Here is a 27,136-nt window from a genome sequence, read left to right on the forward strand (position 1 = left end):
TTTAAAAATTAACTAATTTTGCTAAAAGCCAAAAATCCAACACATCATGAAATATGAAAGATTTTTTTTTGTATCATGCAGTAATTTGATTTTGCACAAAACATTGCATGTCCTGTATGTGACTTTTGCACATGGGTACATTGCAGAAACGGTATATTGTGCTGCCTTTACTTACGCCTGTACGATATTGTACACATGGTTGTCTAGTACACTGTTTTCCTACATAGTCTATATTTTGCATCCAATTTAGGAATCTTCATATTAAGTATGGTCAAGCTAGTGTAAGTCTTAGGTGCACTGTGAAGCAGGTAGACTGCTAACACCTGTCAAAAGTACATCACTTAGTACAGAACAGTGAATATCAGAACACAACAGAGCTAATAAACACTGCTAACCATACAACCAAGCAAACAGCGCAGACCTTTTTAACCAAAATGGGTTCTTCTATGGCATCACTCAAACAAACTTTACTGCACCTATATTTTTAGAGTGTTACGTGAATAAGTAATGTTTCTAAACTACTACTACAACATTGGTCTGCATTTTGCAGAAATTTCTGACAATACACATACTACTCAAACTGGTCTAGTACGTTTAAACTATATATACTGTATTAGAGTCTTTACAAACTACAAGCTGATTACCTCTGTCTAAATGTGATGAACAGCTTCAGCTATAATAATTAGGCAACTGTGTGTGAAAATGAATCTTCCTTAATCTTCCTATGTCTCACCACTGTCAGCACCTTGTGAATGAGTGGTGGTGTGTGTGAGCATGTGTGTTTTTCCTTCTCTCTCTATCTCTCTCTCTCTATCTCTCTCTCTCTATCTCTCTCTCTCTATCTCTCTCTCTCTATCTCTCTCTCTCTATCTCTCTCTATCTCTCTCTCTCTATCTCTCTATCTCTATCTCTCTCTCTATCTCTCTCTCTATCTCTATCTCTTGCTCATCATATGATCCGTAGGATAGCGCTCATATGACAGCGCTGCAGAGGAAAAGCGGCTTGCTCAGGGCTCCCTTTCACACATAATGCCCCCATTGTGCCCCCTCAGATACAGAAGCGGCACTGTAGCGCTACTCTATTGATAGAGCTCACTTCAAGTGAACTGCGTCTTTACTTGGCTTGGTTTGGGGCTCAAAGCCATAGCTCATGACCACCATGCCAGAAAGTTAAGAGTGTTCCGTTTCAGGGTTTGATTCTTAAACACTTGACAAGGTATTAATAGCAGTGATTGTTCTGGTCTCACTGCAATAAAGATTATAAAATGCTGAACTACAACTGCTGCAGCTTGTTTATAGTTTGTGACCACATAGTAATTTCAATTGATCACACTCTCTACAATAAAAGAGATACAAATGTCTCTTTGAGTGATTCCATAGAATAAAAAGTGTGTGTGTTAAAGACTGAAACTTAAAATAAGCATTTGAATCAAGTGAAGGTTCTTTAAGTGCTTTAAGGGTTTAAGGGTGATAGACTGCCTCAGCTTCATGCAATTTGCCCGAAAGTCTGAACCACCAAGAAAAGCATTTTCACACTGCAAATGAAAAAGAGCATAGTTTAAGTAATCTGGACCGAGACAACCTCTTTAGGTCAGACCAAATTTTGGTTCTTTGGTTGGTTCAGACTATGTGTTGCAGTACCTTTTACACCTGACTTTTTAAATTCAGATCAATCTGAAGTTCTGGACTGAAGCTGCACAATATATTGTTTCAGCATTGGCATAAGGGCTGCATGATATTGGAAAAAAAATTACATTGCAAATGTTATTTTTTTTCTGCAATATATATCGCAATATTAAACAATACAAGGCCCATGAACTCACAAGCCCCGCCCCCACCCGGGTGCTGTCTCGCTTCCGGACTGATCAAGAGTCAGCACCTTGCACTTAAAACTCAAGGAAAACAGCAAAACAACAGTTAATCAGGCATGTAAAATGCTTTTTAAAAGGTAAACAAGAGCATTTTTCCAGCATTAGAAGCGTGAATTTGCTTTCGACACGTGCAGTTACAAGTGGATGGATGGCCATGCGGTTACCCTGTGTTTACTCCTGTCCTCAACCGCCCCCACCCTTGTGCTTCTTGTGCAGGCAGCAGGAGCCTATCACTTACACAGACACAGAGACAGCGCTGTGTATCTACTTCTTGTGTCAAGAATAAAAAAAATTGCAACATGACGTGTTTGATTTAATTATCTTAAGTGACATCACACATACTGCAATGTTACTATTGCACATGCACACATTGAGATGACTATGCTTAAACAATATATCGTGCACTCCTTATTGGCATCACAATGTCTGCAAATGCAATAGTCACATCACAGAATATGCCTTGTCAAATAAATGAAACTGAATCATACACATCATGGTACAACTTGCTTGATACAAAAAAATATATTGATAATATTGATACTGTTCTTATTTTCCATGATGCATCTACCAGAGGCAGATAACACCTGTTCTATAGCATACACTTTCCGCCAATTTCAGAAACACAGTTGCATCACTGACTTCAGGAAAAATCTGGAAAGCACACTAAGCTATTTAAGGATTCACTGCACATATATTTCCTTTAAAAATGTGGTTCTTCAGAAAAGATAAAGTAATGGTTATTCGTGGGATCATACAAAGAATCACTTGCATCACCTTTATTTTTAAGAGTGCAGGGTTTGACTTGCCAGACATGGATTAAGTCTAATCTTGAAGTAAACCGCAATGCCAATAATGAATCACCAGTGGAAATTTCTTTCAGGTAAGGCTTACTCTCTGGATGAAGCTGCTTTTCCAGAAGGAATAAAGTTAAAAGAAACATTTCTTTACGATATTTGGCAAAATCATTATTATTATTGAATTATTTAATTCAATCTTTTACAGTTTCAAAACACAAGAAAAGAGAGGAAAGGGGCAAGGCAATGGTCTTGGCCAGTAACAGACCCTTTAGCAAATACCCCAGTTTGTTAACACTTTTTGTAGCAGCTTTTAGCATATTTTAATTCTGTTAGCTGGATGGCTAACGACTAAGTAGATCATGTTTACTAAAAAAACTGAGTTTAGCAACACATGTTAAAGATCACTCCAAAGAATGACCCTAGAGATCTTGTGATGCAACTACAGGAAAAGAGAACAAAAAAAATCAGTCCAAGAAATATCCTCAGTGAAACAAGGAACTCAGGAAGTCCTTCTTCCCGGCACATTCCTGGCCCTTCCCCGACATTTCCTCTCAGCGTCTAGAGCGTCAGGTGCACACTGTTAACAGTTGGCATAGCTGTGTGGCATTATAAATTACACACTACACTGAAGGACAAGAAAGGGATGCACAACTGCTGAAATCTGAAAGCTTTCAACAGACCAAACAAGCAGAGTTGAAGTGCATAGTGTGTCAAAGTTACCAACACTCTGCATGAATCAGTAACTGCGATAAGTTTCAGACCTGATATCAGAGCTGCTGAAACGGACCCATCTTAAGTAAGTAAAATGTATTCATAAAGCACATTTAAAACCAAAGTGCTGTACAATTACAATCCAAGAGAAAAAAAAACATAACACACCACAAAACATTAAGTAGATTTAAAAAAAAAAAAAAAACCTGCAACGATAAAAATACGTTTTCAGCATCGTTTTAAAAAAATGAATTAGAGTGGGCTAATGTCCAGTGGTAGCCTGGAGCAACCTCAAAGACCTTGAATGGAAGAGAGGTTCTAGTAACTCAGTAATGTATAATGGTGCAAGCCCGCGCAGAGCCTTAAAAACAAATAAAAGGATTTTAAACTGGACCCTGTAGCAAACTGAGAGACAGTGAACAGAGGTTAAAACTGGCATGATAAAAACTTTTTTTATCTTTTTAAAACATTGAGTTTACCTGGCTGTCGAACGTCGAAAGTCACACCAAGGTTCCTAACGTGGAGTCTGACAATTCACCTAAATTTTTCCTAATCAGGACTTGGATGGGCCAAACAGCATGAGCTCATATATTTAAAACGTGATGGCATAAAACAAAAAAAAAACCTCAATACTTGTTTATACACTGTAGTAACAGAATCATTCATACTAGATGATAAATCATTTATAGCAATTACTGAATTATTTATAGCCATTACTAAATCATTTGTAGTAGACACAGAATCATTTATAGTAGGTATTGAATCATTTATAGTGGGTTTTGAATCATAATTTGTGGAAATTAGTAGAACTACACATTGATTGAATAGAAGTATGTCTGAATGACGACATCTCTGCTATTTATCTAATGCAGTTCCACAAGGACATGTGCAGTTACACATCAGCTAATGGGTTAAATGCCTAAAGACACCCGGAAATCATGGGATGCCCTTTACCAGTTCACACAAAGGTGTGCTTGTCTAACAGTTAAGTGTTAACTCGTTCAGTTGTACACAGGTTGTCACATTAACATTAACTCGAAATTGAGTTAAATTATAGTTAGTATATCTAATTTTCACTCATAAACCATTAAAAGGTATGAAATAATGTATTGTATTGTAATTAAATATTGGATTAAGTATTGTAATCACTCCAAGAAAAAAAAATGGTGATAATGAATTCATAAGGCTAGGCAACATGAACCAGTCAACACTTACTTCTAGAGTGTTGGACATGCCTATACTTTCTAAATGACAAAATTTATCAGACATTATTATCCCAGAAATAAGTGAATTTTCAGGGAGGAACCCAATTTTATTCGTTGTTGTGCAAATCTGTGATCTACAGTTTATGAAAAAATTAAAAGTTTACTTTTTCTATCCCGTGCTGTGAATGTTTATTCCATTTGCTCAATAATGTTGTGTGTTATTAGTTTAGTTAGATTGTATTTAATAGCATTATAGAATTGTGACTTAGATAATGGTCAGACCAATGATGCAACCGTAAATAAATAAACAATGAAATCTATTACTTTTAAAAAATTCTTATACATTCCAATATATATTTTTTCTTATTCAAGGGCTATGATAGTGTTTGTAAGATCCTACTAGTGGGGTATCATGGCTTTTTCCTCTCTTCATTAATTTCCCAATATAGTAAATAACTTGTGAGCAATACTCTCAGATTAGCTGTCAAAAAAAAAATCTGACACCTATTATTTTTTGTTCACACATTTTAAACAAACAATGATAAAAACCCAAAACAAGAAATAACTAAAGTCATTTGTTGTAGTTTTCTACACTGCAGTCACGGTCTACACACACCTTTTTAGAACTTGTTATACTAGACCTCTGTTTTCTCTTGCTTGTGTGCACATGACATTTAGCGGTTATTAACAAAACACAACAGACAAGAAACGCAGCGTACCATCGCTGCTGGCAACAGCCCATATGATACTCAGGGCAAAATATATGACACTCAAGACGGTGTACCAGCGTACCAGCCAGCAAAGCCAACACAATGCCTAGAGGTAAACCCTAAGACTGGCTCACATGCCATCTTTTCACTTCAGTTAGTCTGAACAAAGCAGCATGTGACCTGTAAGATACCCCAGCTTCAGGAGGAAGGGGAGCACTTTCACTTGGCGGTGAGCATCACACACAGGGCCAGGCATATAAAGGAGGATGGGCCGGAGAGTTCCACACAGAAGGAAGGCAGTGTATGGCTGGTGGGTCTCAGTTGATCACGGTGTCTCTGTGGATTTCAGAACAAGTGACTGACTGTTGAGCAGTGCGCTCAGAGCGGACGGTGACCTGAATGATTTAACAATCCACAGAAAATAATCTGCAGGGGGAGCACGAGACACGAGTCTTCTTCACACAGATGGAGCACAGTCCTAGAGTCTTTCTGAAACATTCAGGGTCTAAATTGTTTAAACGTGCATTAAAAAACATAGTTCTTTAAGGTTAGCAAAAGACTAAGTATTTGTTGTATCTGACTTTCTGTATTCGGTTTATCTAAGTGTGCACCTTTCCAAATTTTCTGTGGAATTCAGTCATAAAGATGTGAACAAATTTATTTCTGGTGGTTTCACACTTCATAAAAATTGTGTGATTGTGGAGAAGCTTCCTAAATTATAATTGTTCACAGTGGTGGTGAAAGCATATGTCTGATGGGTATTAAAAAAAGCATATAATGTCTAATATCCACACCACGGAAACTTATAACACTGTCTGGACAGGAATACTCTGCCTGGTGTCTAGAGATGCAACTATACACAGAACACAGGATTCAATTTAAACATTTATGAGTAGAGAATAAAAATTAACATGAATGTAGTATTTGTTCTCACTATATATATGTATAGCAGCACCCTGACAGACAACACTACACTATGCAGCACATGTCCAGCAGATAACCACAACACACTCTTTTATAGTCACTCTGTCCCAGACAATGTGGATAATTACATTTGAGTAAGCCTGACTCTCGTGTCTGTAGTGACCAAAGTGATTAGACTTCCTGCTCTAATACAGCAAGAGTGAGTGTTTAAGTATCTATTACTGCTGCATCTGCACAACCAGTGCCCGGTGACGACAACACACTATCACTACGACTTCATTCAGTTCGCCACTGTGCATTATGACTTACTAAACTAGACATAGACAAACGTCACTGCACAGTTTTGTTTAGAGCCCTGCAAATCATACGTTTGAACTTCAATAAACAGTAACGTTACCTTAGGGTAATCAGTTTAACACCAACAGCTGCAATAACCCAACTAATTAGCCACTTAGTTAATTAGTTAAATAACTAACTTAGCTTTATAAACTAAAAACAAACAAACTCGTGACAGAGGAAACTTTGACAGTTTCTGAAGTAGGTTTCGAACTACTTTAGCAGCTTAACAACGTTATGTTTCACCTACTGATGACGCTGGCCTACCTTTAAGGACACTTCCACTGCAGAAGTGTTGTAAATATAGTTGTAAATAACGTAGTTAAGGTCGTTAAATAATCCCACCTCCTCCACGCCTTTCCTCAGCGCCTTCTCTCTCTCGTACTGAGACAAACATCACTGCACAGTTTTGTTTAGAGCCCTGCAAAGTTCAGAGTTTACCCTGCTCCAAAAAAACCTGATCCTCACAATTAGCTAATGAACAAGCCATTCTGAGTTGCAGGTTTTGATGGAGCAGAAAGCCACTAAAATGTGTAGGACATAGGGTCTCCAGGGTTGAAAAACACTGCTTTAGAGCATTAGTGCTTAGTGGTTCTGATAAATGTGTTTACCAAACTGACACATTCAGCTGTGTAGATGTAAACAAAAATGATGTAAACAATGTAAACAAAATGATGAAAGACCATAGATTCTGTGGAGCAATGTCTTTGGTTCAAAATTCCCAAGCCATTAATTTCACATTCTTAAACTTATTCAATGTGTGTAAAAACTGTCTCTAAGAAAGGGATTCCCAACCCTGGTCCTGAAGGACACCCGGTCATTCACACTAGTGGTATCTGATATGTCAGGAGCAGGGTAAATCTGAACATCAGGATCCTTCAAGCCCAGGATTGGAGCCAGTCCTTGCTGTTAAGAATACTTACTTACCATTATTGTGTTGTTTCCCCAATTGCATTATAGTTGGCAATTCTTGTTAGCTTTTGAATATATAGTATGAAACATACAAGTGTTCAAGTTGAGTATACTCCGATATCTATGAAGAATAATTAGAATAAGTTGATTTCTGAGTGTGTTTATGACTGATGCTGTTTTCCTGCAGAGTATTGCAAAACAAAAAGGGAACAGCTATGCACATGCAGATAACAATTTAAGCGGCAATTGTGGCAGAAGAACTTGCACTTGTTCAAGCTCAAAACATACTAGATTTCTTTCACTGAATATGAATAAGTGAGACTACAAGATAATAAGACTACAAAGCAAATAGCCATAGTACTTTGTATTATGTGAATGTATTTCTGATTTTTACTGCAAATACCTGAACATTGTTCTCATTACCTAATTATACCATTTATTATTATCAGTAACAGCTTATCAAAACCATATAGTTATAAGGGATGCACAATGATATCGGAATAATATCAGTATCTGCAAATATTTATTTTTTCTTTAATCTTCTGAATTGGTCGATGTGGCCAATATTTTAAAATAATACTTGCTTAAGTATTTATTGTATACTGAAAAAGGGCCACGCTACTACAATTGTCCAACATTACTTTAAAATATATTGATTCCAGTTAGTTTTTTACTAGTTTTTATAAGTTTTAAAGTTATAAAGTTATACCTACACACGCTGTAAGCAATATGTAATATATAATGCAGATATGTAATATATAATGCAATATGTTATTTAATAGCAGTGCCTCCCTAATAATTACTGCATTTTTTAAAGAGATAAAAGCAACGTTAAGCCAAATTGAAACCAGTCTGTGGGTCCATATTTACAAAACAGTCACAGGTTAACATGTGGACCCTTGGGAAAATGAATTTCCCACCCCTGACCTGGAATTGTATGTAGTCTGAAATTTGTACACATCCTAAGATATGTGCACTCTGGGCAACAGCTGCTTAAAGACGTTTGGTCAAAGGTTAGAGAAGGTCATCTGTTCAGTCCCATGGACACTGGTAGGAAGCGTTGAGAAAACAAAGATACTGCATTCATAATTTCCCTAATTTCCATAATCCATAATTTCCTTTACTAGTTTCCATTAGCATTAGCATTACAGCTAATGCCCTAGGGTTGGCCAAAAGTAGCATTAGGTAACAAGCAGCCCTGTTGTATGCAAATTGTTCTCACATTAAAACAGTAATGTAAGCTGTTTGAACATGAAAGGGCTTGCATGTTATCTTGGGTGTGCCTTAATTGTTTTAAGTAGCTTGTCTTGTTTTAGTTGTGTTTGTGTGTGTTTGAAAGCTACAGGACATGAACCATGAAGACACCTGCAAGCTGAGCAGAACGGTTCCTTTTTCACTCTAAAGCTGACTTGACACATCCTGAGGGAAATGACAAGAGACTCTAGCTATACGACAGCTATGTTAGATTTTCAACTGTGAGACTATTGTTTCCTGGAAGAACTATTGTTACATAGAGAGCAAACAAAACCTTCTTGTATTTCAGTAAAGGAAAAGTGTAAAATGTAAAAATCAGTCACATAAGAGTTCTTTACAGGCTTCTGACAGAAACACAAGACTTTATACTGACATGTCCTCTGACTGCTTCTATATGTAAAGACGTACAATCTCGATTATCCCATTTTGCAATAAAACAGTAATTTGATTAATAAAATGAATATGATTAACCTCACAGCCCTAATGCCATGTAACAGTATACTAAAGATAAGCAAGTAAGATGAGAAAGTAAATAAATAAGGTATGGATTAGAAAGGTGTAGCTAATAATCAAATTTTGGTTTGTTGCCTGAGGGCAACACTGTGCCATAGTGGGTTAATTAAGCCTTTTTGAGAGTTAGTGAGTTAGGTCTTGAAAAACTAAACTCTTACTGAGTGGACAGAGTTTATTAGCTAGGTTAGTAAAACAGCTTTAGTAAAGGGTTAGTAAATGTTTTTTAATCTGTGGTATGGGTACCAGTTGTATTAATCAAAGCATCTAAAGGTGATGCACTCGATGACCTCAGAAAATTTAGACTGAAATATAGTTTTTTTTCAGCTGTAATTTTCCTAACATTACATTTGTCTGTGTTTAGGGCTTTACCCATTATAACTTGTATGTAAGCCTACACTTCAGTCCTGCACTCTCAGGACTAAAAGTTTATGATTATTGCCATCAGGTTCATTGGCCCTAGAGTAAAACCCTGTGGAACACAGGATATGCTATATTACCAGACACCAACACTTTCCCACAGTTTTTCCAAAACAATAAGCAGCTAAATAAGGTAGTAAATACTGTAGTTCACTGCTTGGCACTTTTGTTGTTTTCCCCTGTCTAAATCCTTCTGAGATCTCTCATTAGGAACACTTTTTTTAACCGGAACCAATGATCAAACAACTTACCATACTAACTTGCAAACTGCAAAAGCAGGCAAACTGCTCATGTGTGTGGATTACATGTCTAGTTTTCTGTGTGTAAGCATGTGTGTGGTACTTATGTTCCTGTTAAACGGCTTGTTGGTACTTTTAGTTTTAGTTTGTTCATTGGTAGTAACCTTACGTGATCTATAAAGTTTGTGAACCACCCAGTTAGTTAACTAGTTAGTGAGTTAGTTAGTTAGTTAGGCTAGACTTTGAAAAACAATACTGTTACTAGGTGGATAGTTACAGTTAATAGCCAGGCTAATAAAATATGTTAACTATTAAAAGTGAATTTTATTTGAACTGCATGGAGTATAAAACAACATGTAAACTGCGTTTGAACTTCAATAAACAGTAACGTTACCTTAGGGTAATCAGTTTAACACTAACAGCTGCAATAACCCAACTAATTAAGCACTTAGTTAATTAGTTAAATAGCTAACTTAGCTTTATAAACTAAAAACAAACAAACTCGTGACAGAGGAAACTTTGACAGTTTCTGAAGTAGGTTTCGAACTACTTTAGCAGCTTAACAACCTTATGTTTCACATACTGACGACGCTGGCCTGGCTTTAAGGACACTTCCACTGCAAAAGTGTTGTAAACATAGTTGTAAATAACGTAGTTAAGGTCGTTAAATAATCCCACCTCCTCCACGCCTTTCCTCAGCGCCTTCTCTCTCTCGTACTGAGTCACCAGCTGCTCGTTGTCCTCCTTTAGCAGCTCGAGCTCCACTTCGTGCTCCTGGTTCTCCGCGAACACGGCGTCCAAGTTCTCCAGCACAGCCACCACCAGCGGCATAAGTTGCTTCACCACGTCCTCGTCGTACTTCCCGATCATCCGCTCGAACTCCTGGTAGATGGAGCTCGCCAAGCCGGACACCCGCTCGGACATCATCGCCGAGCCGCCAGTGTCCTCCTGGTAAAGGACCCCGTCCTCCAGCTCCATTTCCCCGCTCTCGCTCTCTCCCTCCCGCCCGGAGCGCAGCAGCCCGCTAGCCTAACTACTTAAGATAGCCGGAGCTAGCAGCAGCAGCAGCGCGGCTAGCCGGGCAACTCTCCAGCTCCGGGCTTCACTTCCAGACCCAAAACGGACTCAGCAGAGCGAGCCACGTCCGCCAGCGCCTCCCGAAAGTAGAAGCGACCGCGCTGAGAGACTCGGCAGGCTGTGCGGAGCCCCGCAGACTGTGTTTCAGCGCTGATATTCCTCCCGAGTTGATCCAAGTACAGTCCCAACATAAGAGTTGTTGACCAAACCGTCACCGCCTGACGTCACCCGCGCTAACAGCGGGATGGGCGGGACAGAAGAGCGGGATCTATAAAAACCCTATCATTCACTTTCACACACAGGAGCAGATCAGTTCAGTTAAATTACACATGTGCTTCTGCTACAGCTCAGTTATGATCTTTTAATACCAATACAATCAAAATTACTAACTACAGCTGCAGATAAATAGCGCCTAATCTGTCTGAATTTGCCTGAAACACTCAAGTTAAACAGAGATAGATACACCTGTCCAACAGGTAGCCAAGCTAAACGAAGCCTAAACAACAACCCACACTCACTCATTAGCTAGAAAGTGAATAATTATCATCAATGTTTATAATTATTTGTCTTAACAATATAATATTGTAAATATAAATATCTATTACATATCTAAGTTTGTATATATATATATATATATATATATATATATATAAGATGCAGAGCTTTCAGACCTCAAATAACGCAAGGAAAACAAGTTCATATTCATAAAGTTTTAAGAGTTCAAAAATTTTTATTTGGTGGAATAACCCTTTTGGCTTTTGGATAACTTTATGCCACTCCTGGTGCAAAAAATCAAGCAGTTCGGCTCTGTTTGATGGCTTGTGATTATCCAACTTCCTCTTGATTATATTCCAGGGGTTTTCAATTTGGTAAAATCAAAGAAACTCAACATCTCAACATCATTGTCTCATTTTTTTGCGAAACTTTAAGCGTTTATTGTGGAAACTTCACACTAGTCCTCAAGCAGCTTAGACTGTGCTGATGTTGGTCACTTGATTTCCAAATGAAATGCAAAATTTACTGATGGTCAATGATGGTTTTGTCATCTGCTGGTGTTGGTCCACTGTGTTATGGGGTTTCATTGGCTGTAAGCCATAATCATCAACAATAGATCACTCTGTGTTATACACCTAAATATGAGTTTCACATTTTGAACTGAATTACATTATATTTTCGTCTAAACCTACTACCTGTACCAAATCAGTATTTTCCATTTAGTCACAAGAGAAACAAACAAACTGACATGAATCTCATGAACACATTTATTCAGAAATCCTCATGAAAAGTGAACGTTCTGATGCAAATTTAAATTGGCAAATAAGCTGATGTAATGTAATGCAATGTAACGTAATGTAAATGGAGCAAACATACTTAAACATTTCCATGCAAACTGAATGATTTAGTACCATGCATTAAAACTGCATCCATTATAGTTGCACTGGAATCATATGTTGCTCCGTTCTGCATCCAGGCTTTGTGATTCCAGCACCATATTCGGCTACGCATAGGCACTAATGACCCTGAATTTTTTAAAAATGTACAGCACAGACAAGACACCACGGCCACACAATTACTGGTGATTCTTTCATATTACACCTTCAGGACTTTCAAAAATAAGTTAGTGTTGACTCTCCCACATAGAACGACATAATACATTTGAACAACATACACAAGACTTTGACACGATGAGAGACGCAGGGAAATCGCAGTGCATGGTACAATATTGTTCGAAGCATACTGCGCTTCCAAAACAGCAGATTAAAAAGATACTTAAAATCCGAAAGAGTTGAAATGCTCTTTAATGAGTCTTAAACGGTACAGTTCCCTGCAGCCTCCTTGTGCATTCTCTGCCACAGTCAATTCAGGATCCAGGCTCCAGGCAGTTGGAGCTCAGATGACATTCAGGTGACTGTTGCTGAGGGAGGAGGGGCAGAGGGAGAACGGTCGGTCGCTGGTGAGGCTGTGCAGGGCCCGGAGGACCACATCAGGCATATGGTCGGCGATCATCCGAGGACTGATCAGCACGCTGCGGAACGCCATCTCGCTGGACCACTCAGCACGGTATCGTACCTGTGAGAAGCAGTGCCTGGAATAGAATAGATAAAATTAGGGGAAGTGAAACACTTCAAAAGTATTTTTTTACTCCTGCTCTACATTTTTATCTAGAGCTATATGGGTTTTAGAAATTTCAGCAGAGCAGTTTTAAAACTGAACATTCCACAAGGGGATTACCAAGATGCACTGGTGCATGAATGTAATGAAGTTCTGCTAAATATTAACAGATTCTGGTAGCTTTTAGGAAATCAGAAAGGGGATGTAGGAAGTATGGGGTATTTATATTTTTATGACCACTTTAATTAAAAAGGGGCCTGTAAATACTGATCTACAGCTACTGCAGATATTTTATGGCTCTCAGTGTTTATTTGTAATGCAAAGGGAGCCTGCTTAAAACGCAGCATTAAATGAGTTTCATATTCTGATAGCAGCTAAATTAATTTTGCCTAAATTCTGTTTACACTTTTCACCGAAATTTCGGTCTCCAGTGTGACCAGATAAGATACGATTTTATTTTCCAAGTTCACACACTATTGCCAGCAGTGGCTGACTGTATACCATTTAGGCATGTGTGCATAAAATACTGTTTTAGAAAACTGAATATACTTGTGTACTTTCTTAAATCCGGTTCTAAAAATCCATCTTACTGCGGGACAAAAAATTGACCAATCACAGCAGTGATAAAAGAGGACCCACACACTACATAGAGGTCTACCCATCACAGAAGTTCAGGGAGTCTCCTGCATTTTAAGAGGGGATCCATGATGCCTGCAAATTATATACAATATCCTATATATAATTCTCAGAGTAAGCAAGTGAAAGTGAGAGCGCACTTGAAAAAAAAGAGCAAGAGAAGAACACACACATAGTGGGAGAGTGTCAAATAAGAATATCCTAATTGGGCTCTCCTTATGCATAGTTGACCAATAAGATTTGTGTGGGAGAATTTGTGGGACACATTTGACTCCACACTACTCTAAAGTCTGTCTTTGCTGGATGGAGAAAATAATGACAGTTCTGCTCACTGCACAGTTAGAAAAATGACTTCTATATTACCTGTGGTGGGTTAAATGATTGCAGAAAGCAGTAAATTACTGTAAGAGCAGAGAGCATTGCTAACATTAGTAAAACTAGCTGAAGATTTTTTTTTGAGGTATCTCTCTGAAATAAGTTTTTGCAGGGTGAGATATCTGCCTTATATAAAACAGGTTCAGCTTCCCCATTCTCAGAGCACACTTCTCCAGTTAAGCGCAAGGAAGAGCACATACCTCACTCCTGATTAGACAACTGGGGTTACGCAAGCCAATCCAATTCAATTAAATTTTATTTTATTTATATAGTGCTTTTTACAACACAAGTTGTCACAAAGGAGCTTTACAGAGAAAAACAGGTCCACGCCTCTTATGGGCGAGCACCACAGTGTTGCCAATTATTGTGGTGACAACAGTGGCAGGAAAAAAGAGGAAAAAACCTTACGAGGAACCAAGACTCAGTCAGAGAAACCCATCCCCTTTGGGGTCGACTCGCTCAGTACAAACAAAAAAATCCCCCAGCATCCTCTTAAGGTATCTTGTATTTTGTCTTGGAAAAAAGATGTGGCCAATTCTAATATTGCACACATCACAAAATGGTCAATTGAACAATGGGTATGACAAACCAGGATCGTTGACAAAAACTTTCCAAAACAAGAACATTTCTGATTTTATCTGTGCAAATGTGTTAAAGAATAGCACGTACAAAAGAACAGACAATTCTTCACGGAAGAATAAAAAATAGTGAATCTGGGAGCGGCAGGGCGGGGGCTCTATACATGGTGCCATTGGAACGTCCAAGGTGGGTCACATGGAGGTGTTTCTCATAGTTAATTACCAAACAAATAATAAAAAAAGAACAGATTCTCACCACCATCCGAATGTGGTTTAAGTTATCAGATTTAAGTAATCGGAGCTAACCTTCGTGTGGGTCCGTCTTCTGTGATGTACATGATGCGTCCTGGCAGGTAGAGTGGCAAATGGGTGGAGTGGGTGGGTGAGTCATCTGATGATAGGCTCTGGTAAGATGTGGAGCCCTGCACCAATAAGCTTCCACCGCCAAGCAATGGCTGGCTTAACTCTTCCTCCCTCCGGTTCTCCATTTCTGTGGGGAAGTCATCTGGAGTTCCCCCAAACACTTCATACCAGCAACCATGTAAGAGAATCTTGTACTGATGAATATAGAGAGAGAGAGATAGAGAGAGAGAGAGAGAGAGAGAGAGAGAGATTACTAACTAAGAAGTTATTAATAGAAACAGGTGTGACCTACTCTGAATATACTAAGGTTTAATAATGGCTTTTGATGGGAAAATCCTGAGTCATATTCCCTCTATAACATATTCGAACATGTAACAATGTGTAATACTGAACACTTTACACACTGCCTTGGGGTGGTATGTTACTGTATATATTTCTTACAAAATCCAGGGTGTTCAAAATGTTCAAGCAAAACATTCCACTGAATTTTAGAATGTTGCTGTAAGGAATTTGATTGCATTTAGCTAAAACAGAATTAGTAAGGTCAGGTTATGTACACTATGATCAGTCCTGGATCACAAACTTTACTCAAACTGATCCCAACATTCACAGCCCACTGCTGAGGAACTTTGTAACCCCTAGCTGACTCTTGGGCGTGATAATGATCGACTCATGCTATGGTTATTCTCTTTAATTGTTTTTTCTTAAATCAGAACAAAAATAATTGATGATGCTGTCTCCAACCATTACACTCATTACACTACTGAAATAGCAGTTTAGCTTAAATGGAAACTGTTTTTATTTATTCAGGCTTTCACCCTTTAGCAGGCCAGGATTTTTGTCAATTGTCTGCCTGACATTACACCACTAAATCTTGAGGATTTCTATTCAATCCTTACATACAAAGCTTTTGTGTTTGATAAGGAACATTACTGAACAACACAATTGTAATAAAAAAATATACAAAAGTATTTAAATCTGCTAATGTCAAAATATAATAAATACAATCATAAAATTGGCTCTTTCCTGAACTTCACTTTAAAATCAATATTTGTCTGAATACAAATCCAACAGTTTATGTCCTCCAAACCTTTAGTTTCATTATGTTTGTCTAGTTTTTATGTTTTTTTTTTTTTTTTAAACCTGCAGAATATGGGTTGATACCTGTTTCTGATCTGGAAGTATTAAGTGGAGTAGCGAAAAAAAAACTGTAGGAGATTTTAAAGCCCTTAAATTTTCAGAATGTGAATACGTTTTTTTTTTTTACTGCAGAAAAAAAAAAGGTTTTTGTATCACGTACACCTGTAGCCTTTATATGGGGTAAGGAATATTAAGGGTTTAATGTAGTGATGTTTAAATATTTTTCACATTCGCAAACTTTATTATTTGCTATTATTTGTTCTTTCTACTACATTGTCTTTTATGCATTTTATCACATATCAATTTTAATTTACTATCATATGTCTTGCCAATTGGTTGTAAAGAATTTTGGATTAAAATTTTGTTAAATTATGTTCCAAGGAGATTATACAAGCTCAGTGTTTGCATTACATACAATAGGTACAATTTAACATAACTAAATTCATTACTATGGACTATCAAGCAAATAGTTATACCTTAGGTTTACTGCAATTAGACACCATCTTCAATATTCTCCTCTTCAAGTCTTCCATGTTTGGAATACTTAACCTGAAAACAAAAGAGAAACTTTGGAAAGCCAAACCAACTCCACAAACATAGGCTGTGAAGTGAAAATGGAAGTTACGGACAAAAATGCTTAAACACCAAAATAAAACTTCTATGAATTCATTAAACTGATAAGCATTTTATTTTGTTACTGAGCTCTACAGAGAACAGCCCATGCATGTAATTCTCACCTGGGGACCAGATCCTTTCCTAGAACCACAGATACCACAAACTGTTTGGAGTATTCAGCTAGTGCTTTGCTAAAGCGAGAGAGAGAAAATAAATGTTAAAAAACAATATTGTATTGCTAGTATGTTACCCGTCAATAGTTATATTTAAATAACTATAATTAATAGACACAGATTTTTATCTTTACAAAACATATTAAACATGCTTGAAATGCAGAATGTATAAAAATCAACCACACCTCATGAGGCCCCCTGGTGGAGAGAAAGCGTAGCACTGTAATGTGGGGTAAGTACTGCGCAGCAGCACTGCCAGCAGAGACGCTGTGCCTGCACCCAGACTGTGCCCTGTGATGACGAGCCTGTACTCCTGTACAAACACACATTTACATAACATGCAGATTCACTGATTTACACAGTACACACAACAATCTCTGTGTTGTAATTGCACGTATAAACAAAAGAGGCTTACAGGTGCGATGCTGAAAGCTTGGCTCAATATGCCATCATTAACAAGCTTCTTATAGATGTAATTGGCTGCTTGAGATATGCCCTGTTGAACAGAGAGACAGAGAGAGAAAGAGAGATTAGAATTTAATGTAATGCAAAGATGAACCACTGAGGCAAAGGAATTTAATATTAACAAATAAAATCTTACAGAAAGACTTTAAAACAATAGGAATTCTAACTTATCTTTTATTACTCTTCACTCACAGACAGTGAAATTTAAAAAAAAATCATTCAAAGGAACATTTATCAGGATGAATTATATTTAAAGACGTCTGTAACAGAAAAACCTTGATGTTTTAAATATATAAGTGATTCTCAAACACAATTTAGATTTTTACATTAGATTTTTTTTATTCTTACATAGCAACAAAAAAAATCAGTTTTATTCAGTTTTATTTGTATTTGTGCCAAAAGTAGAGCTATGAAATATGCAAACTTGTTTCTGTCAAGAGAGTCAAACTGTGCAAGCACAATAAGGCTTGTATAAAACCAACAAAAATTTAATTAAAAATTAACATTAATTTTTTCAACATTAAATGCCGTTTTATATTGAACAAGGTGAAATTCCTTATATTTCAATCATGGAACATTGTTAAATATACAAATTATTGCCACACATAATATTTCTTTACAGGTATTCTTACAGGAGCCTCATCCATTGAGAATTTCTCTGGCAGGTTCTATATGTAAAGATCTTAAATACCTTTTTCTGAAAATCACATTAAAACAGTAATTCAAATGAACTGCCCGTCATTAAATAGTCAATAATATGATAATCACATAATATATACCATACATAATTAACATAATAAACTAATGACTAAATTAGCAATAATAATGTAATAAATGCAACTAGACCTCACCTTGTGTGCATAGCAGGCTCCTGACACACCTTCAACAGGCAGGTTCTCACATTCTGCAGAGAGATCCGTCAGAGCGTCCTGTAAACGCATGCAAACACACATAAGCACAGATAAATTTATCACTTTTTACTACAACGTGAATAGGCAAGTTATTTACATTGAGTCAGAATTTCATAATGAATGGAGGATTGAAATTATCCAAAATGGCTTGGAATAAAATGTTTTTTTACACTGACTTAAATAAAAAAAAAAAGTTTATTTTACTGTAAAGCTGACATTTTGCATGGCGGTAATCTATATAAGATATAAAAATAAACTTGTTTTTACCACAGACAATGTTTTAAAAGCTTTCCAAAAGTAATGGAGAACATAAATGCAATAAATGATAAATAAGGAAAAAAAACATGTAGCAGTGTTTTTTATATATATTTAGCTTCCTTTTTTTGTTTAAAGAAATAATAGGCTAAGACTACATTCACACTGCAGGTAAAAAAGTTACACTGCAGGCAAAATTCAAAACAATTTTAAGTCAGATTTGGGGCACTTTAGTATGTGGTTTTGAAATCTCATGCATAACAGATTTGCAGCAATGCGACTTTCTGAACAGACCTCAGAAATATTTAGACACAGACTGATGTCTCTGTTCCAATAATATTAGAAGGTTTGTGCCCCCCCCCCCTAATAATGTTAATAATAAGTTGCAGAATGCGATCACAGCACGAAAAAGCCATAAAAACCAAGTACACAAACTAAAGATGTGGGCATGGCTGAACAATGTGCACTTTTTACAGTGAGCTTGAACGCATTTTTGCTGATAAGCCCAGCTGTCAGGTGCTGGAACCTGATATGTCTTATGATTCTGGCAAGAATGAAACACAAAAAATTAATGTGCAGCATTGCTCTTTAGTGCATGGAGTCATTTATACAGAAAAAACTGTTCAGACAAATGTCAGATATGGGTCACATTAAACAGATCGTGTGAACAGCATAAAATGAACATCAGATTTGGTGATAAAATCAGATTTGGGCCACTTTTACCTGCTGTGTGAACATAGTCTGTTTGCCTGACCATCAAAACAATTACCTTGCCTTTACCCACCTTTAGTGACAGTGTTCCTCTCACAGCAACCAGTACAGCCTCCCTTTTGTGATCCAGTGCAACAAAGAATGGGATCTCATATATCTACACAGTAAATAATGAAAGAGAGTTAAAAACTCTCCAAAACACAAAAAACTAAAATCAGATTGTGAGATCAATACAAAACAATACAGCCTCCTCCGAAAAATCTCTTTATTTCTGCTCTAGACTAAAAACATTGAGTTTGAAATTAAAAGATCAACATTTTATCATATTTTCAGGTTTTTACATCTGGATTTAATTCACAGTTTAAAAGATAGCACCTTTTGTCTGAACTCACCCATTTGTCTTGTGAGCAAAAGTATTGGAACATGTGACTGTCAGGTGTGGTTTTATTTGCCCATGTGTGTCCTGAAACATTAATGTCTAAGTTCACTTTCAGATTTGGGTTTTATCTGTGCAGACTGAGCATTTATAGTTAGAGGAGTAACCACCATGAAATCTGAAAGCTGAGAGAAGATGGAAAATAAATCAGAGCCATTTAACAAATCTTGGCCATTGTTAGTGCAACAGTTTGGAAAGTTCTGAAGAAGAAAGTCGTCACTGGTGTACTAAACAACTGGTGTTAAACAGGTAGACTAAGGAAAACCACAGCAGTTGATGACAGAAACATCGTGAGTGCTGTAAAGAAATACCCTAAAACAACTTGTTACTGACATCGTCAACAACCTCAGGAGGGCAGGAGTAAAGGAATCACAATCTACTCTTCTACTTTACTATGGGTCAATGAGCTACTCAGGTCTGAGTTTCCCCTTCTGAAGTCTCCGTTGCTCCACCAGCCACTCACAAAATTCTGCCACTTTAAGTTAATTTCCAATACTTTTGCTCACAAAAAAATGGGTGGGTTCAGACAAAAAAATCTTCTGAACTGTGCATTTGAGAAAACAATATCTAGAAACAAATGTTGAGCTGAAATGTTTGGCCTCATCACAATTCTTTTAGAGGGGAGTGTATACTTTCTCTTACCTGATTATGGAAGCTAATGTGAATAAAGTCACGGTACTGCAGTCCCGTGACATGCAAGATGGAGTTAAAATTACAGCCAAGGTTATCTCCTCCAACCAGGTCGTACTCTGCTCTGGGGTTGCGACAGCTGGAACAGAGACATTTTTATTGCAACATGCAATTTATTTATTAGCTTTTGGAGGGATTCTGAATATTAATGTAATATAAAGACTCAATAATATGGTCATATGATTAGACTCACCAGTCTCCACTGAGTTTGCAGAGTCCAGTAAAAGGGTTTGAGTAAACATACAAGGGCCAACCGTACGCAGCTACAGCAAACTGCATACAGTGTGCAGCTTTCTCCAGCTCTATCTCCAGATCTTCTCTCTGTTCACAGACAGCAGGATGATATACAGTACATGAGAAAATTGCAGTCATAACTTACGCAACCAATAATTCAGCCAAAAAAAAAAAAAAAAACATTTTGTATTTCATATTACAAAGCACACACACACAGATCTGCTCTTAAGAAAATGTGAGGATAATTGTGATTTCTGTTTGAGATACTATTTTTATATTCTGTATAGTTGTGAATTAAGTCTGGATATTATTCGGATATTCTCGTTCACACATGTAGTCAACAGTGGGATATTTTTAGTTTTAAACACATTCTCACTACAGGAAATGTTTTGTGTGGTTTAGGACAGCCTGTGTGCTGCACGCATAGCATAGCATAATGCAGAAAGTAAAGTGCAGAAATAATACAGGATCCACACTTTGATTTACATTTTTTTTTTACCTTTAACCACATCACTTTAAATCCCGCCTTTATGCTGCTACACCTGGTCTATATTCCAACCAATCTACCCGCAGCCATTGGTGAACATGCTTGACACCACAGCTAATTGAACACAGCCTTAACAATGCTAATAAATGCTATTTTAAATACAAAATCAGCTATAGAACACTGGACACTGGTTTTGAATCTTTTTAATATATTTAAACTGTATTTTAAATCACTAATCAATTCAATGTCATAGGATGAATGAAGTGTCTAAAACTTACTACTTTGTAGAAATGTGATATAAGCAATTTTTATTTAACGTTTTTATTTAACGTTTAACAAATAGATTGAAACAAAATAAAATTATTAGGCCTACAAACTGGTAAATAAGTAAATATTAATGTAGTAAGGTTTAGGCCTACTTACAGCATCAGTCACAATGTTTTAACCACAACCAATTTATGTGTTTCCCTAGTGACCACTTTGATAAAGAGAAAAATCCCACACTTACAATTTGTTGCCATATAGTTTCAAACTTGCAGTAGAAACTAAAGTGTAAAATGTTTTTTAGTATAAAAAATAAGAAAGTACAAAACAAATAATCTAATATTACACCACCTCATAGCTCAAAGAGCATAATATTAAGTGCATGTACATAAACTATAAACATACCTATTATAAATAATACCCTTATTAACTCTGTTTTCTCTATCTATCTTTTTTACCTGTATGGAGATGCCCTTTTTCTGATGTTGCCCAGCATGGCTCTCTACTGCTTGCTGTGTTGCATTCCTGCTCTACAACCCTGCACTGATCAACATTAACACTAAGTATATATACCTACCACATCTACTCACACTCAGAATCTATTTCTACATTAGCCATAAGCTCTCCATTATCCATTATGTGCCCACCACTTTTTCACATTCATAAATTGGTACCGGTAACATTAGATATAGCTCCACATTATCTCTCAGTTTTTTTGTTCTGTTTTGTTCTGTTATTTGTTTGTTATTTCTTATTTGATTGTACTGATTGGGTCGACCGGAGGGTGATGGGTTCCTCTGAGTGAGTCTTGGTTCCTCCTAAGGTTTCTTCTTTTGCCTCTTACCACTGCGTCACCACAATAATTGGCATCTCTGTGGTGCTGCTCATAAGAGGCATGGACCCATTTTTCTCTGTAAAGCTGCTTTGTGACAACTTATTTTTGTAAAAAGCACTATATAAATAAAATTGAATTGATTTGAACTGCTGTCAAGATAGAATATCATTATTACTATGATTGGTATTGTTTATTTATTGTGATATTATTGTGTATTATACAATATGGCACATACTATTTTCAACAACAATACTTTTCCAAAAAGCAGCAAACAAAAGGTCAAGTATTCAGATTATTTAGGTCAGCTCTACTTTGTATGATTATTGAGAAACAGACTCACTATGGGGGATGAAGGGCTGTGGGGTATAACGTCATCAGGGTCTTTGCACTGCTCCACTTTGTCCTGCTCCTGATGCAGGAGTGCCAGGCCTGCAGCAATGTCACTGGGCACCAGGTCTGTGTCCTAGGCAGAATAAAGCTGTAAATTAGCTGCTTGCATAAAAACAAAACTCTCTGTTTGTCAATCACTTGGCACAACACATACTATGATTATTCAATCAATTGGCCAGGAAAGAGTATGGCATCACAGCTCACCGAGAAGAAGCCGCTGACTAGTTGAGCAATGCTGGAAAAGGCCGCCCGGTGGTTGTCATCCTGAGGCAGGCAGCAGCAGAGCAGGCGCAGGCGGCTTTCCCACACGCGCACAGCCAGCGAGCGCGCACTGTAAAAGAGCTGAGAGGACTCACTGCTCTCCAGATCCCTCAGACCTGAATATTGACCAATCGGCACTGGCCACCGCAGGCTGCCCAACGGGTCAAACACGATCAACACGCCCACAAACATGGACAGCAGGATGATCCAGCTAGAGAGGAGTACAAAAAAAAAACAAAGGCTTGTAATACCGGTCTTTATTAAGTTTAACAGAGCTTCATTTTATTAATCTGTGGAAAAAACCTGATACAACTGTCCACATAGTGTTTAAATGAGTTTCCATTATTGTTTCAATTATTATATCAATATATTGCAATGAAAGAATTATGTTAGCAATATAATCAATAAGACAGCCCCAGAAAAAACTCCCAAGAACAATCATAATGGGTGTCTGTTCCTAAAAACATCTGAAAAAGTAATTTAACAATTCACGCAATGCCCCCTGCAATGAATGTCAGATGTAGGCTCTGTGTAAAGGGCACTAATATATATATATATATATATATATATATATATATATATATATATATATATATATATATATATATATATATGTATTTTTTTTTTTTGTGATATACACTGATTAAGCATAAAGCATGATGCACAGTTTATGTTTGTCATTCTCTAGTCCTTTATCAGGATACTGCCCACAGGATTCTGTTGGTGGACTATTCTGGACAGTCCAGCAGTGACAATGAGGTGTTTCCAGCAGAAACAAGGAGGTGGTCATAATTGTAATGCTCTAATGGTGTATTTTCATTTAGAATAATTTCCCATTTCTAAAGATTTTTAAAAGCTTAACGATTATTTTACCTACCTAGCAACCACTGTACCTAGAACAATTCCAACTTCAGCCGGTTCACATCCTCCGCTGTCATCAGACACCCAGACAGCCCCAAGACACGCCCAAACTAACTCAGGGATGTAAAGGAGCGCCCGTAGGTACACCAGAGCTGGCACAGAGCGCCGTGGACCTGGATTCATAATGGTTCCTATAATCAAGACAAAAAAGGACATTCACATTTTTATGAGCATCATACTTTAAATTGACATTATGCCCTGCTTACAGTTAATCAATTAATAAATTTTACCTTGGGCACTGACGTAAACAATTGCACATAAGGTTAGAATAATGAACGCAAGCAGGACCAGAAGGACGATGAGGTAGCTGTGAAGAAGAGCTCCGCCATGACAGTCAAATTTTCCTTTGCGTGTGGCATAAAGAGTTAAAATCCCAATCCACCTGAAAAAAACAGTTAAAATTATAAAATTTACAAGCCAAAGAATCTGGTTTTAAACAATTCAGAGCTGCTCACGATCTCACACAAAACAAAAATAATTTAAACTTTATGATAAATCCCTTCCTTTGCATGTTGTACGGGGCCTTCATTTTTAATATTCAAATAATGAGCAGCTCTTTCCGTCATATTGTTTTAAATCTGTATTAGGATATACAATTGAATAAAACTAAAATTTTTGATGCACAAAGACATCCGAATCATAACAGCACTGATAGATAACTATTAACAGTAGGCAAAAGTAAATTAGAAATTTCCTGAATTAGTATAAACAAAAAAAATATTTATAGCTTCAAGACTCCAAGTAAATCAATGCTAACATTAACATTATGGATTATTTTGGATATGTGGTCTTGGCAATATGACAATTTCACATTTCATAACTGCACTACAATGATCTTAAATTGTAGTTCATATTTTAATACAGTATCTCATAATAGTGAGTACACATTTGTGTAAATATTTTATATTTTATATATTTTGTCCTGGGCCATAACTGTGTAGAGTAACAATTTATTTTCTTTTTTAGATCCACCGAGAGTTCTTTGCCACGAAGTGCCATGATGAACTTCCAGTGACCAGTATGAGAGACAAATTAAACACACCTGCTCTCTATTCACACCTGAGCCAAATGACAAGACATCTGTGAGGGAAAATGAGTAGTTGGGCATTTAGGAGTGTACTCACTTTTGTTGTCATTGGTTTAGACAATGGCTGTGTATTGAGTTATTTTGAGGATACAGCACATTTATACTGTTAAACAAGCTAAGCATTGACTACTTCACATTTGTCATATGTTCAGTGTTGTCCTATGAAAAGGTATAATATTGTTTCAGTATTTACAACAAATATGAGGGTATATGTATAAATTGCCAGTGTCATTTCAGGTGACAGGATCACTAAGTCTTATGCATTTGAAACAATATTTAAAGACTTATATTGTTGTTACATTGTTCCCTCAAGTTAATAAGCGTTCCTATTTATGTAATAAATCATTCGCCAAGTTAGACTGAGGCGCCCCTCTAACCCAAGGGAAAGGTTTAGCTACGTCTAACAGTATAAGATATGACATTTGGCTCTGGAGAGTTAAGATATCGACACAACACATAAAGCAATACACATCCCAAAAACACATCGCTGTGTAGCTAATTATGTGTAGCTAAACAAAGGATTATGAGAGGAAACCATAACGCCATATTTATGAAGCAGCTCTTCCTACCAAAGGACGCGGATGAAGAGCTCGAAGGCTCCCGGCAGGACCAGATCATCGCTGGCGATTCCCCACCGCCGCCCGAATACCACCATGCCCGGCATCGTGACAGCTGATCCCGCCTGCGGTCAGCAGCCCAAGCCCGGGGAACGCACACACAGCAGCAGCAGGAGGAGAAAGAGGCGGCCGCTGAAACAGGCAGTAGCGCGGCCGGACTGTCAGTGCGTGTGTGTGCGTGTCAGTGTGTGTGTGCGTTAGCTGCACAGTGAGCTGCTCCCGGTGACATCCCAGTCCGCATTACAGCACAGCGACCCGAAACCAGCACAACACCCCCTTACACAACACAGCCTCGCCTACAGGAACCAGTACACCCAGTGCCTCAAACTCCACATGAACAGCTCCAACAACACACACAGCTCAGCTCCCGTTCCCTCTCCCCGCTTCTACACATACTAAACACTGTAAATACACTAGTTAAATATACACTGTAGCTGTAAACGCTCGTCAACACTGCGCCATATTCAGCTGTATTGACACCGCTGCCTGTTGTTTTCTGTTTTGCGGTGTCACATCCAAACCCCTCCGTCTGTTTCCTGCACTGCTACAGACAGTTCCGGGATAGGGTTTAGCTCGTATCCTTATCTAACCACAGTGGTATGAAACAGTTTGGGCACCGCTGATCATTTTCATGATTTTCCTTTATAAATTATTGGTTGCTTGGATCATCAATTTTATATTATACATTTAAAGGTAAATATATCATATAGCAGACGAGCACAGTGATATTTGAGAAGTGAAACGCAGTTTATAGGGTTTACAGAAGGTGTGCAATAATTGTGTGCAATTAATAAACAAAATTAGGCTGGTGATTTTATCACTCCTGATTGGAACGTAAACAAAATGTGTTTGGTAAGCTCATTGACGTTTGAACCACACACACAGGTGAATCCAATTATGAGAATGGGTTAAGAAGGCAAACTGCAAGTTTTTCTCCTCTTTGCATCTTCTCTGGAAAGGGGCAACATGGGAGCCTCAAAACAACCCTCAAATTACCTGAAAACAAAGACTATTCAGCATCTTGATTCAGAGGTAGAATACAAAAAGCTATCTCAAAAATTTCAACTGTCAGTTTCCACTGTGAGAGACATAGTCAGGAAGACCACAGGCACAGTTCTAGTTAAGGTCTGAAGTTTCAGGCCAAGACAAATCTCAGATAAGCAGAAGACAAGGATGGTGAATCAGTCATAGTCAACCCACAGATCAGCTCCAAAGACCTGAAAATACTTCCAGCCACAAGCCTCTCTCATTGGAAGTTGTAGGAAGTGTTTAGAGGCTGCAAAACAAGGATTTACTAAATATTGCTGTAATTTTTCTGTGCCCAAATTTATGCACCTGTCTAAATAAAACATAATTATTTCACACTTTCTGTAAATCCTATAAACTGTATTTCACTTTTCAAATATTACCGTGTTCGTCTGCTATATGATGTATTTAACTAAAATGTCTGATCCCAACAACCAATGATTTAAAATGGAAAATCATGAAAATTATCAGGGGTGCCCAAACTTTTTCATACCACTGTAAATAGGAATATAATTATTTTGACTGTACATGAGCTATGTAAATCATAATGTTTGTGTCCCAAACTACAATTACTAATTAATTGAATGTG

General features: G+C 37.4%; 2 protein-coding genes across 4 annotated transcripts in view; both read right to left on the bottom strand.

Annotated features, from left to right (window-relative positions):
* The window catches only part of spag9b (sperm associated antigen 9b), a 64,182-nt gene extending 52,999 nt beyond the window's left edge, over positions 1 to 11,183 (bottom strand). For 2 of the 3 annotated variants that reach the window (XM_022667879.2, XM_022667877.2), the window contains exon 1: positions 10,567 to 11,183. In XM_022667879.2, the coding sequence (XP_022523600.1) occupies positions 10,567 to 10,866 (300 nt within the window). In that variant the 5' untranslated portion in view covers positions 10,867 to 11,183. Of the gene's footprint in view, positions 1 to 6,898; positions 6,962 to 10,566 lie in introns of those variants that run through there. The other variant, XM_049465169.1, reaches the window with a different exon arrangement.
* Positions 11,184 to 12,209: 1,026 nt separating this feature from the next.
* daglb (diacylglycerol lipase, beta) lies at positions 12,210 to 26,048 on the bottom strand. The gene is made up of 15 exons (XM_007257243.4): positions 25,474 to 26,048; positions 24,048 to 24,199; positions 23,774 to 23,948; positions 22,840 to 23,107; positions 22,586 to 22,708; positions 20,619 to 20,746; positions 20,378 to 20,504; positions 19,373 to 19,456; positions 18,274 to 18,351; positions 17,373 to 17,453; positions 17,143 to 17,270; positions 16,907 to 16,975; positions 16,646 to 16,718; positions 14,973 to 15,223; positions 12,210 to 13,051 (listed from the first exon to the last, which is right to left on the bottom strand). The coding sequence occupies exons 1-15, from the start codon at positions 25,566 to 25,568 to the stop codon at positions 12,856 to 12,858; spliced, it is 2,028 nt and encodes a 675-aa protein (XP_007257305.2). The 5' UTR covers positions 25,569 to 26,048; the 3' UTR covers positions 12,210 to 12,855.
* Positions 26,049 to 27,136: the final 1,088 nt, after the last annotated feature.

This window comes from Astyanax mexicanus, chromosome 15 (genome assembly GCF_023375975.1).
Source record: "Astyanax mexicanus isolate ESR-SI-001 chromosome 15, AstMex3_surface, whole genome shotgun sequence".
Taxonomy (NCBI): Eukaryota; Metazoa; Chordata; class Actinopteri; order Characiformes; family Acestrorhamphidae; genus Astyanax; species Astyanax mexicanus.

Bases quoted from the DNA above. Each gene is read 5' to 3' on its own strand.
- daglb (XM_007257243.4), bottom strand. From the start codon at position 25,568: ATGCCGGGCATGGTGGTATTCGGGCGGCGGTGGGGAATCGCCAGCGAT. The intron at 23,949-24,047 runs GTAAAATTTATT...TCTTGATTATAG, and splicing joins TGTTTACGTCAGTGCCCAAG to GAACCATTATGAATCCAGGT. The intron at 16,719-16,906 runs GTGAGAATTACA...TTTTGTTTTCAG, and splicing joins GGAAAGGATCTGGTCCCCAG to GTTAAGTATTCCAAACATGG.